At 38.6% G+C, this 14,213-nt stretch overlaps 1 protein-coding gene across 5 annotated transcripts in view; it reads left to right on the top strand.

Moving 5' to 3' along the window:
* LCLAT1 (lysocardiolipin acyltransferase 1) overlaps positions 1-14,213 on the top strand; it is a 196,677-nt gene that overhangs the window by 127,453 nt on the left and 55,011 nt on the right. For 4 of the 5 annotated variants that reach the window (XM_074989851.1, XM_074989850.1, XM_074989854.1 and 1 more), the window contains one exon: positions 1,670-1,786. The exons of the other annotated variant lie outside the window; for it this stretch is intronic. In XM_074989851.1, the coding sequence (XP_074845952.1) occupies positions 1,670-1,786 (117 nt within the window). The remainder of the gene's footprint in view (positions 1-1,669; positions 1,787-14,213) is intronic. 5 annotated transcript variants of the gene reach the window in all.

The following is a 14,213-nucleotide window of genomic DNA, read 5'->3' on the forward strand; positions in this document are numbered from 1 at the left end:
TTGACAGATCAGTGAGGTGACAAAGCTTGATAGAATTAAAAGGAAAAGGGATAATCCTGTGCTTGATCGATTTTGCTAGTGTAATGCCAGGAGGCACTGAAACCATGTACTAGGGAGAGTGAAGTCTCTACTCTATAGACATTGTGGTTGCAGGTTCAATCCTGCCTGCCAATGACCTGGGTCTGTTGGTGTTACAAGTAGGGGCTTGTCGAGGATGAACTACTGGAAGGTCTCAGAAGCTTGGGATGCACTTCTTCAGCTGAGGGAAGTATGTAACCCCAGAGGTGCTAAGATCACCTACTATGGAGAGTGAAGTCTCTGCTCTACAGGCTTATCTGAGAGGCAGCTGACCCTTAGCTCATGTGGTAGAGCACACGGCTTTAGCTTCCATGGTTGTAGGGTCAGTCCTGCCTGTGGATGACCTGGGTCTGTTGGCATTACACTAGCTTATTAAGACACAATGAGCTCTCCATTAGCATTGTCATTTTTACTGTTACCTGTAATTGAGTCTGATGAAAACTCTGTTTTCTACGTAGCATCGGACTTTGTTTTGATCAGACATGGATCTTATTCCACACTTCTGTTGCTGGAATGTTCCCTTTTGAACACCTCCCTGGCTATAAAACATCAGATGCTATTTAATAAATACATTTAATTAAATTGTTTTTCATCATGTTGTCATGGGGAGATCCTAGGTGCCTTTTGGCTGGGTGACCCTGAAGATACAGTGACACCAATGGACTGCAGCAAGCAAGGCCACTGTGGATGCATTAATTTGAGCAGACAACTTTGAAGAATTCACCTGTACTGTACATACGATAAAGCAAATGTCTTCAGAGGTTTTCTCTTTTGTGTTGGTTTTTGATTCGCTGAATAGGATGCGTAGTAGTTATTTCTGAAGAGTTGTGCTATTACCTTGGATTCTGGCTGCTTCACTGAAAACTTTTACTTCCCCAGGTTTTCACCAGAACTGCTTTCAGATGGCTTGTGAACACCGTGCTTATGATAGCAAGCCAATATGTTTGCAGAGGGGAATTGGATGAAAATGTAATGTCGATCAGTGCAACACAAACTTATGACCAGACTAGTGACTAAAGCCTGTCAATTTCAAAATTGATAAGCTAACTGACAAAAAATACTGATCCGGTGCAGTTGACTAATGGCTGCTTGTCTACATTTAGAAACATAAACTTTTTCTTCTCTGCTGGGAATAAGATACTTGTAACAATTCTACTTGACACAAAACATTGACCTTAAAGGTTTTCAATACATAATATCAAAGATTACTCCATTATAAATTGTATCATTTGAGTTAAAATGTTGTTCCAGTTCCCAGCACTTACGCAACTTGTATACTGCTATAATCATTTAATTACGTCATGCAATAGATAGCTTTGGTAAATGTGAAAGACAGCTTAATTAAGAATTCACCAAAGAGTAAACAGATAATTTTAAAATAATCATATATGGAAAAACATTCCACAAATTGATGTATCTCATGGTTTTATGAATCATGAACCAAGCTCAGTTTCAGTCTACTGCCTTCGGAGCAACTGCTACAATGATATATTTTGTGTGCTGCTGTTGTATTGGGAGCAGTTATAATATTATGAAACTTTATAATCCTTGCTAATATTCAAGTTAATGTGCTTCTTTTTTTAATCTTTAGCAAATACCAAAGCCCGCAGTAATGAATTTGCTGAAAAGAATGGACTTCAGAAATACAAATACGTCTTGCATCCACGAACTACTGGTTTCACTTTTGTAGTAGAGCGACTAAGGGAAGGTAACATCTTTTTAGATATGCATTTATTTTTCTCCTCTGCCACTTCAATGACTAATCTCAGGAAAGCCAGATAGTTGGCTTTAATAAACTGGCTACTCCAGAACAGTATTAGATATGCAGTAGGTACCCCACACAACAAGTTTCTTGTTTTCTTCCATGATTATGGTGCTCACAGTATGGAGAGATGAGAGGCAGTCTTGTATTTATCAGAGTGCTATAACTTAGAACATCCACAACAAGACAAGAAACGATTCCTTGCTCCATGGTTGGTTGGTTGGTTTTTTTTTCTTGTTTTTAAATGCTATAGATTGATTAGTGATTAAGTTCAGGAAAGTAACTTCAGAAATCCCTAAGTAAGAGTAGCCTTAATGTTTGTACCCATCTTTAACCCTTGGGGAGGATTATTATATAGAATATTTACCTGCATTGCAGTAGCACCTTAGGTCCTAGTCAGTGGTTATGTCTCCATTGAACACTGTAGAAACACACAGCAAGACTCTCTTCTCCAAAAAGCTTATAATATAACCATAACACGGGATACCAAATGACTATAATAAATAATCAAGGGAACCTTAAACAGACTACTGTGAACAATGTAAACAGTGGGTCACCACTGTGGAAATTTTAGTAGGCCTCTCAGGTTTTCATATACATTGCCTGTGCTTTGTTAGACTTGTGATAATATGTGGTTCACTATTACACACACAGTTTAAAGGTTTGATTTGCTTGAAAGGCCCCACATTTAAGTGAACATTTGCAGAACAAACGTTATTGTCTTTATATTCTTCTTCAATTAAGCAACAGTTTCAACTTGAAAAGTTAATAAGAAAAAAAATTAAAATAATTTCGCGTTCTGTACTTGCTCTGGAATTATCTCCCCTGTCCTTGGGGATTTAAATAAATTTCCTATTTTTAAAAAATGGAGTTTTAGCTCATTTTGTATGTGAAAAATGTGCACACACAAGGATAAAAATTACAAGGGGAAAATGCTAAAAGTGGATTTTATTCAAAGTTCTGTCAGCCATACAAAGAGGAAGAAAAAGCTTGAAACAAAGTGTTTTCTCGATGTTCCAGATACTGTAATTTTAAGTTTTACAGTAAACTCTTTCATGTCGAGCATTCCCAGGCCTGGGAGGTTGCCAGATATTAAAATATTCTGGATAATTGAGGTATACCTGTCAATGCATAACACTAAAGAAAAACAAGACATAACACTAGAAAAAAAGAAAATTAGATATTAAGAAACAAACCAAACTGTCTGCAGAGCACTTTATTTCCCAATAACAGTAGTGTTGTACACTGTAAATGTATACTGTATTTCCTGTACTTATTTGTATTTACTTCCACTACACTGTACTTATGCAAAACATAACTAAAATTTACTTATGGTTAAAATGCTGGTTATAGGAGAGTTCCAGATAATAGAATGCCGGATATGAAATAGTTTACTGTACTTGTTTCTGTAAGGAGGCACGTTTTCAGACAAATGAAATGTTGAGTTGAAATGTCACTCCAAGCTGGCTACTACCATTAACATATCTATGTATCTGTAGGCACTTCTGCACAGCAGCTGTACGTGTGATTTCTCTGAGCTAAAAATAGAAGAGTGGTCGGGGTGATGACTATGGGTATCCATTCATGTGCGATCCCATCTGAGAACCATTGGTGCATGCTCGGATGGCTAGCCCATGCTGCTGGCCTTGCTGTTGTAGCATGCTGCTATTTTTAGCACAGGGGCTAGATCAGACCTAGTGTGTGTATGTCTATCCATTCTGAGAGTTAAACCTCTGAGTTGCACCTTGGGGGACTGAAAGAGTGGAGAGCTGTTCAACCATTACTTAGTCTGGCCTAATGATTCCCATGTTAAATCTTTATTTTCAGTAGCATAAAGTTGTGAAGAAAGTTAAGACCCCTACCATTAAGATGCTTGCCTCCTCTTCCCTGTTTCTTTACAGTTACAATGTATAGCAGTTACAATAACCCAAGAAACAGACTTGCATCTTCATTATTGCTTGTGCTTGCAGGCTGAAGGATGGTGTGAGATATCAAGTTGTGGAAGTGGTGATGGAGACAGTTAAACATAACAGTTTTCTTTGCCTGTATGACCTTAATGCCCCATAATTTTCCTGTCAATAAATTTGGGCTCATGGCAGTTTTCCATTGCTGAGGCTGAAAAGCCTTCACTTTAGGACTAAGTATGTTGTTGAGTTTCAAAATAGATCAGGGGAAAGGGGGAGAAATGTCATGAAATTTAATTGCCCTTTTAACTATGAAAAATTAATTTAGTTTGGCGAGAACCCTGATTAATATGCTTCTCAAGCTGTATGATAAATGTATTACCTGTTACATTATAAAAATAGCTATTTGTGACCCATAAAAGTATTTGGCTAAGATGCTGAAATAATATCCTTCAGGAAAACATTACTCACATCTCTTTATGTTAGTTTGGGTCTTAATGTGAGGCTTTTCTGACTTATAATAGGGGCCAGCTTACTGATGCTAGTTTTTAGCATGTTCTCTGCTGAAGGTGGCTGCAGTCCTCGTGTCTTGTGACTACACTTCTTGTTCCAACATGGACCTAACTTTCAAACTCTCCTAGTTTCCCCCTTTCTCTCTTATGTGGCCATGGCTTAGTATTTTCTTTACTGTATGTATTCCCCCTCGTGAAACTGCCACTGCTGTGATTGCTGATTCCGTGCTAGGATTGTGGGAGCCAGGCAAATGCAACCCAACCTTCACCATCTACCCCAAAAATAGGCTGGCAGCTAGGATTGTTCTGTCAGTGTAACTTCTCCTTTGAGCCTGAATGTGTCATCTTTGTTGTATATCCCAGCTCCTATCTAGTTACAGGAAGTCACTCCAAGCTCATTCTGAGACCCAGGTCCTTGTATAACCTAAAGATTGCAGCTAGTTGATCTTTGGGTTTTGTCCTGAGAAAATTCCAAGAGACATTTTGTCATCCTGGTTTTGCCAGGTTGTAGTTCTGTTTATCTTGAGCAGTATTAATTCCATTCCTGTAAGCTCATATAGACTAGCACAGCTTTTTCCCTGTTACTGTAAGCTTAAGTGTACCCTAGAGTAAAGACAGACAATTAGTGTACTTTAGTGATATAATTAGTGATATAGCTGAGAAAGTGGTGACTGTAATTACTGCTGCTTTTGAAGCATGATGAAGCCTTAAATTTAATTCTAAACTGATTCTTGGGGAAACGTTTTCAGTTTTCCCCTTCTACTCTACAGTAATTGTAAGCAGAATGGTGTAGTACAACTTTAGTCAGTTTGCCTATGCGTCTTAGAAGAAATTCAGTTGCGGAATTAGGAAACTGAAGAAATGCTGATAGTATATGTTCTGTACATAGGTGCAGGAACTATGAATACTGGTGTGGAGCAGTACCCTCCCCCCACAGCTTGAAGCCATTTCAGTTATATACAATGCTTACAGTTTAGTTTAGTGGCTCTCGGCACCCCCACTATACAAATTGTTCCAGCACGCTTAGTTCTGTACGCTGTTAGTTTTAATTTTACATGGTCTAGTGACTGTCAGATGAAGGCATGGGAAATGAGTGAGGCGGCATCTGGAAGCTGTATGAGAAATAAATAGGCTGAAAAGAGAAGCCAGGCATACAGCTAGAATCTATGTACTTCTCATACCCAAATAAAGATACTTCTCACCATTAAATTGAAAAGAACTATGGTTTTTGTTATGCGTAATCTCAGCAATAGCTAGTTCAGATTTGTTGTCGCATGCACTGATCTCTATTGATGAGTAGCACTCAAGAAATCACCCTAACTTTTCTTCCCAACAGGCCATGTTTTGGAATTAATTCTGCAAGTTGCAGAGAGCTCTGGACCCTATTGAGAAAAGCATTTAAGCATATAGTTAACTTAAGCATGTAAATAATTCCTGTGACTCTTCATATGGTTAAAGCACATGCTTGAGTAGTTAGCTAGATACGGGCTGGAGGCTTACTATTGTGCAGGATCCTTGGTGAATGGATTAACCTCTGAAAATACTGCCTGACATACTCAAAGCACAGTGGCTTTCATTTGATTTGCTGTAGGCAGAAAGCTATATGAAAAAGAAAAGGAGCGTGATATTTTTGTTTCTAAGTTAACACATTCTATAAGCCAGACTGTTTAGGCTTTACTCCGCTGTTTTGAATTTTCTAGGCAAAATGACTAATCATTCCTTCCAAGATTGTAAATAAGTCAAGTATATCAAGGCATCAGCCTTTTCATTACTTTCCTTCAGGGGACACTGCCAGGTTTGATATTTCTAGGAAGTCTGTCTCATGAGTTCTGAAGTGGGTTAAACATGAGATTTTAAAACTACAGTTTTCTTTAGTAATCCAAGATGTTCCTAATAAAGGGAAATTTTTTTTAAAGACAAGTTGTACTATTTTTCTTCTTATATATACTGTCTATTTTTTTGTAATTCACTTGCTTCCATAGTGAAAAAGAGTAATCTTTTAACATGTGCCTTCCTCCACTTCATCTGCTTGATGACAGGTAAGGTTTACTTTTCACTTGAAGATTCTTGCAGAAGCAATTGTGGCCTGTATCTCATATCCAGCTAAAATGCTTTACACTGAATTATTTTTTCATAAAATGAAGATATTTCTCTTTGTTTCTGTGTAATCTTTTTAATCCAAACTAAAGTTTGGATCTAAAGTACATGTCAGGCAAAATGTTGAAATGGGAATTTCAAAATTGCTCAGTGTTGGTCTATAGCTGAAGAATATTGTGGCAGAACTTGGACTGAGTCAGACAAGTTTCTCTCACAAAATAGGGGATTTTGAAAATGAGAGGTACAGGAATTCTTCTTTTTCCTTTTAAATCCTTTATTGAGCTGTCTCTCGGAAACAGCTTGCAATTTTTTATTATTGTGCTTTCCAAGATCTAGTGTGCGGGGCCATTTCCGAAAAGGTCAAAGTTTACTTTTGACCTACAGGTAATTGGCTGCTGTTGGTTTTTTGTAAAGCTTGTCTAAAGTCAAGTCACACTGAGCATTTCTAAAATGCTCAATTTAGAGGCGATTGAAAGTCCATAATAGTTTGACATCTATGTTGTCTAATGTCTTTGAATTACCGGTATTATCTTGACAGAACATCTATAATTATTGTAAAATAGACTGACAGAATAAAATGGCTGTTCACAATTGTTGTCTTAAAGCAGCCAAATGGTTTTTAAATAATTTCTGAAAACTTAGGAAATTCTCAGATACAGTTTACGATATCGTTGAGGTAGTAAGTAAATGTTATGTTAAAATATCATTAGAACATATTTATTATTAATGAATTGTTTATGGTCATTTTTTTTTTTTACAAAGAACCTTACCTGGGGTCGCTTATATTCTATTTGTATCTTGCAATCCCTCACACTTAACACAATCCTCAACCACATTTTGACCTCCAGAACATCAGTTATCAGACATGAAACATGGTTAAGTACAAAGATTCATAGCTGGTGGGATTACTTCAGGACTTCTGGTTCAAATTTGAATTCTGGTTCCTACCAGAATGAATAGGAGCATGCTGCAGATTAGATCTTCCATTTGCCAAAGAAGCAAAAGAGATCAAATTTAACATGTGCCTTCCTCCACTCTGTCTGTTTGATGGCAGTAAGTAAACATCTCACCTATTTCTCTCCAGTAAGTTCAAAAATGAAAGTATTTTTTATCCAAAAACAAATCTGTCTTCTCTACGTACACACTCGCCTGTTCAGAAATGAAAGTTGGTATTTTCTGGTTTTGTTTTTTTTTTTTACCTGAGCAATAATCGGATTGTCTTTCAACAATATCACTGAATACCTACATATAAATAAGTGTTCTTTTCTTGGCAAGGTAGCTGGACATTTATATGCTGAGTGTGAAAACTGTCTGCATACAATGTTGGACTTCAGTGGAGTATTTTTTGGCAGTTTTGTAGATTCCTACAATACCTTAGAGATACTTTCTGGAAACTATTTTACAAACTCCACCTGTGTACGTCAGGCACATTCATACACATAATATTCGCACCAAATATTAGTGCACAATATTTCGTACTTATGTAGTATCTTTCAGTGTGTCTGCACTGCAATTAAAAAGCCATTGTTGGCCCGTACCTGCTGACTTGCACTTGCATAAGTAGGGCTAATGGGCTGTTTAATTGCAGTGAAGATGTTTAGACTCGGCCTGGAGCCTGAGCCCAAATGTCTACATTGTAATTAACCAACACCTTAGTTCAAGCCCAGGTCAGCTGGCACAGACCAACTGTGGGTTTTTAGTTGCATTGTAGACCTACCATTTGAGCCAAGACCTAAAAACACTTATCCATAAATACATCTTACAACATTATCCAGGATGGATAATTTGTTGTTAAGAATCCTAGGTCATGATTTCCTAAAAAGTTTTCGCAGGTGTGCTACTGTTTACCTCCTGGAGTGAGATCTGGAGTATTCAACCAACTTGACAACATATGCATAGAAGTGGAGGCTGACTGGCTATCATTATATTAGTTTCCCAGCACGTGAATACAAGGGATTTATTTTAACCTGTAAAGTCCTAAATAGCTTAAGATATACCTGTTCAAGGCACTGCTCCCATATTCATATGTCATGCCACACTTAAAGTCAGCAGAGTTACTTAGACGGGACCTCTTTGTAAAATGAGGAACTACGGAAGGGCATTCTGAATAAATGCTTCTTAGCTTTGGAATTCTCAGGTGCGAACCAGACCTTCATGTCCCATAAGAGACAAAATATTCTGACCGTCAGACTATGGTGCCCATCCTATTTCTATTCTCAGGGCTTTATAGAAAGATGAGCATAAGGGATGTTATTGTGTGTGTGATAGTGTATTAATGGAGAATAGTAACTTGATATCTCCAGATGATCATTTTCTGATTATGACGAAGCTTCTGGTCTTTGATTCAATATTGTATCAAACACAGCTAGAGCCAACAATGCAGGCTTTTAAGGCAAAATCTGAGTACCTTTTTCTTGTAGTAGTTAGTTGTAAAAGGCAAACATATACTTTGGGATTTCATTTTTATAATAGATTTCTGAGTATTTCAGATAAAAATGCTGAGTGTGTAAAACATTAAATGTCTTCCTGTTTTTGGTAACTATCCAAGGTTTATTTCCCCTGAAAGTAAATGTTGTATAAAGCAAACAATACTTGATACCACAAGAGAAGTAAGTATTTGCTTATTGAATAATATCTCAGGAAGTGTTAAGGTGCTATTGGTAAAATCCAAGAATTGCAGCAGATTGTTGAGCATTTGCAGCATTATTCCCATTTTTACTTCTGGGTAAACTGAGACACAGAATGGGGGACCAGATGAATGCTCCACAGAAGGCTGAAGTTGGACATTATGAAGAGAAAGTCACATATTTTAGTGAATGCTGGGCCTTCCTTTTTTTAAAATAATAAACAGTTCTGACTCCTGAGATGATATCCTGACCTAATAGACATCGATAGCAAAACTCCCATTTATTTCCTTGAGGCTAGAAGTTCAGTATGAGCTCTGGCCCACTTGAGGGAATTGGTTAGTTTTTGTGGGAACTGAAATCAATCTGTTTTAAAAATAAGGACATGCAAATAGATGCATGGGAATTTTTTAAGTCCTCCGCCTGCTCCATCTGGCTTCACGTAGAGCCTCTCATGCATCCAGCGGAGTTGCATAACTGAGAAAAGTTCCCCCTGCAGTGCCTCCTAGCCTCTGGCCCTGAAGGCAAGGACACTCTACTCTTCCATTCACAACATGCCCTGTGATGGGGCCCATTCAGCATTGTGCTACTAAGGATGACAAATGGGGTAATGTGCAAAACTTTGAGAACTATTAGCATACAGCTTAGAAATGCTCTGAACAAATACTCTAATTTTCCAGTAGAAAGTATGGAATTAGAGCTGTAGTGTATGTTGTCATAGTTGGATGGATGCATATTTAAGTGCTGGAACTAAGGAAGGGATGATAGTGCTTGAGAAATATAAAAAAATCTGTATGCATATTGGAAGTTGTTTGCCTATTATGTCTTCTGTTTTTAGTAGAGGACAGGTAATGGATTGGTTCATAAAAAGCAAGGACCTTGGTTAAAAACAGTCCCTTCATCACTGAGCATGTCCATGAAATTCAATGAAGTGGAAAATACAAAGCAGACTGTTGTGCTTTATTGAAAACACTGAAACTTGTCTGAATAATCTAAAGCATGAGAGAATTTAGCATTCCAGATTTGCCTGTAAAACATAGATGATAGTTTTCATGTCTTTCTAACAACTCCGTTTAATCCTCTTGGCCACATGTTGCATTGGGTGCTGCTAGATGTAAATTAGATTGCCTGGGCCTTTAACTTAAATAGTGCACATAATAGCAAATAAATTGAGTCGTGAAGCCATACAGGTTTCTGTACTGCCTGGGGTCTAGCATCTAAAGATAGGAATAGCTAAGTGGAGTTGGAAGAGTGGTCCAGCTAGTCCAGTTTTTTGTCCTCGTGGTACTCGGCACACATGTGTGGCCCATGGCCTCAGCCTTCTCCCCCTCTCCACGTACTAAGCACAAGGAGGGCTGCCGGCCCCTCTGGTCTCAGAGCATGGTGAGGGCTGCTGAAATCCAGGTAGCCCCAGGAGGGTGGTGGCAGCAGAGTATGAGTGGGGACAGTGGGGCAGTTTGGGAAGGCATTTCCTTCTCTTGCCTCTTATATCGGCCACCTGTATCATCACCAATTGTTGCAAAAGATTTGTCATAGGGTGACACTACCCTTCAATAGGAAGCAAGAAAAATGGGCAAGGGATAGCGGATAGATAGATCGGTTGTTTTGAGTATTAGCTTGCTAAACTCAGGGTTGTGAGCTCAGTTTTGGAGAGCCACACAGCCTTTGCCTGTGGGAACTGGAGACCCTGAGAGCCAGACTGCCGAGCTGCAAGGAATCAGTCATGCTGAAGAGCCTGGAAACCCTGATGTTCAATAGATTAGTGTCTGGAAGCATGGGAGGAAGTGACCCAGAGAGGGTGTAAGAGTGGTACCTCCCACCTGAGTGAGGTCAGTGTGTTTTGTGAAGTTCCCACTGGCTCAGTGACAGACCACTTTGCTCTTGTCCAGGCTCTGGATCAAGGCCCGGTGGAGTTAAATGAGCCCAGACCTGTCAACTCAGGCTACCATCCCCCTGGTGGCAGGCCCCTTCCTCCTCTCTGGGTACTGGCCATTGGGCGACACTGCCCTGTGTTTAGACCATTGGGCTGCATTGCCTTTACCCAAAGGCTGTTACACTGACGCTGCTGGTGGGCCTCTCCCATGCCTTGGGGCTCTGATATTGATTCTGGCCATTAGGTTGCACTACCCTGCATTAGAGAGCTGCTATATGGACCCTGGTCACCAGCAATATTGCCCTGCAACTGAGGATGGTTATATTGACTCTAGCCACTACTAGACTGTTGCCCTGAATGCAAGCGCTACTGTGATTACTCCAGCCACTAGGCCATGCTGCCCTGCACACAAGGGTTGCTATGATTGACTCTGGCCACTAGACCACACTGCCTTGAGTGAAAGGATGTGACCATGGGGAGTTAACTCCTCTGATTACCTCCCCTCAGAGGAGATGGGGGTTACTTATCCTGGGACAATTCTAAACCTTCAGGGAATCTGGATTTCTTAGGTCCACTTATGTTGTGTGAAAAAAAGTGTTTCTTTTTAACAGCTTAGAATTTTACATTTCTTTAATTTTTTCTGGAATATCCCCATGTTGTATTATAAGAGGGTAATTATAAGTTTCTAAACAGCCTATTCTTTACTGTTCGTTAATCATCTCTATCTGCTTCCTTTCTAAGGCAAACAGTCCTAGTCTTTTCACACATGCTTCATAGAAGAGTTTCCTCCATCTGTCTCTTCACTCGTCTCTGAACTGTCTTTATTTTTGCTGAATTCTTTTAGTGTGAGCTGAACACAGTACTCCGTTTGAGAGGGCAGTATTAGCTGATATGACTTGATGGTATCAGTTATGCTTGCAGAGTATGACAAAAGCCCTTTTCACATTTTCTTTGTTGTGCGTATGTTTCAAGTGCTCATCGGAAACTTGGTAGATTTTATTGTAGAATCAGTCAAAATATGCCTCCTTTCTCAATGCTCTTGGAGTTCCTTTGTGCATGAATCATCGATTGTGAGTAGCTGAAATGCCAGGTGGCAAATCACTTCCTCTTTACCTCTTCTCAGGTTATTAATAATGACTGTGGTCTCCATTTAAAAATAAAATCAGCATTTTTCAGCAGTTACAACATTTTGGTATTTAAGACAGTGCTTTCAGAATAAACACTATATATGATTAGTGTGTTATGTTGACTTTTCAATTGCTTCATCTGGAGGTCTGGAGCAACATTACAAGTCAAATCAAATGGGGGGAAAACAGGCTGCTTGATTGGCTGCAGCCATGGTCAGGAAAAGTCATTAATTTCTAAAAAGACAAAATATTATTCCTCTGTATCTCCAATTTCATCTCCTCTTCAAAATATAAACAAAAGCCTGTATTATGGCAAATATCAGAGGGGTAGCCAACTTAGTCTGTATCTTCAAAAACAAGAAGTCCTGTGGCACCCTTATGGACTCTGCTCCAAAATATCTGTTAGTCTATAAGGTGCCACAGCACTTTTTGTTTTATGTTATGCAGTTCGGGCCGTGAGGTGAATTGGCCTGATCAGCTGAATGTGAATGAATGTACATAACCTTAATACATTGTATAGCTTTGGTCAGTGTTTGTCTCTTGTGTTAATTATTCTTGATGTTCACCTCAGTGTAGCTCATATGATTCAGAGTCTGTCTATAAGTTTTTCCACAATAGCCACCACAGCAGTATAGTAAGCAGAAATGCACTAGTATGTTTAAGATATGTGAATACATACCTTGGCTTTCAGCACTCAGTGGGGAAGTGGACCTTTCTGTCGGTTGCATAATGTCAGTCTCTTTTGTGAGTTTATTCGTAACACCTTTTGGCTGACTGTCTTCATGAAGTTTGCTTGCATCTATTCAAATTAATCTTAAAGATACTTTTTGACAAAGAGATTAGCTATTTGCTGTCAGGAAAGGCAATAAATGAATCTTCCATAGTGTCCTGTTTTATTCGTTATTCCCCTTAGTAGGCAGCTGCTGCTCTATCATGTTTCAGATAAGTGATGGTAGGGTGCAGTGACAGATTGAATTATTGCTGGAGATAAGATTATTTCAGATAAATGAAATAATGCTGTGTTGGAGAGGATATGTTTCCTCTGGCATTGTCAGAAGATCTGCCAAGACTTCTCTCATTTTGAGCTTTGATTGTTATTAAGGCAGAACAGTTGTTTCAACGGCAGATCTCAAATAGAGAGGAGGTTGAATACTCTTTCACAGTACTATTGACCATTGTTGTTTCAGTTAGAATAAGTTGCTTACAGGTGTCTTCATTAGATCAGCAGTGGTCCATACAAGCTAATCATGCTTATTTTAAATGATGAGACTCCCTATTGTAGAGGTTCTCAAACTGGTCCATATGCCACTTCTGCTCTGGAGAGCAGGCTACTTTAGATGTTGTCAGTTGTAATTTTTATCTGCTAAATTGCATTCAGATTGTTATAAGTCTATTGTCCATGTCGTCTAATACCACTTTTTCATAGAAATAATTGCTGTAGCTGTTGCAAAGGTGTTAAGTAACCATGAATGGGAAAGATGATGGGATAATGTTTCATTTAAAATGAGATTCATGATAGGAAAAAGTTTGAACCCTTGGACTACAAATATTTTCCCCAAAATCTATATCCAAGGGAATACTAAAATTGTATTAAGAATCTTCTTTACAACATTTCATCTAAGTATTGTGTTAGTGGCTTGTTTTTATTTTTTTGTTTTTCTCCTGTCCTTCCTTTGTCCCCCCACAATGCCTGCAGAAATTAGCCTAGTGTTATATTTTTTGGATCTGATTTTTGCAGAGCTTTATTGCAGAGACGTTGAGAGCAGTGGCTCATTCATGTTGCCTGAATGTTGCTATGGGTACTAGAATTGAAAAGTCAAAAACATAGCGGGTAAGGGAGCTTGGGAAAAGGGCACAGTGAAGTATACACTTCTTTAAAAATAGATTTTTTTGTCAAAACACAAACTTCAACATAAATACAGCTCTGTACCTCATTCAGCACCTCAGATGGAATCTGAGATATTGTCATCTTTTTCTGAACTGTTGATAAGTAGGTAAAGAGCTGGAGTGCAATAAGAATAATCAAGTTTTGCTAAGAATGTCCTCAACAAACACTAATGAGTATGACAGCAGTTTTCCATACTATGTATTGCATAAGCAGGCATACTGTATTGCTTATGTGAAGCACTATGCAATAGGAATAAAGTACTAAATATTTTAGAGTTTGTCTATTTGATCAAGAACTCCTCCTAAATGGTAAGAGCTAGGAACACCAAATTTTGTGTAGAGCTTCCTC

This window comes from Carettochelys insculpta, chromosome 3 (assembly GCF_033958435.1).
Source record: "Carettochelys insculpta isolate YL-2023 chromosome 3, ASM3395843v1, whole genome shotgun sequence".
Classification (NCBI taxonomy): Eukaryota; Metazoa; Chordata; order Testudines; family Carettochelyidae; genus Carettochelys; species Carettochelys insculpta.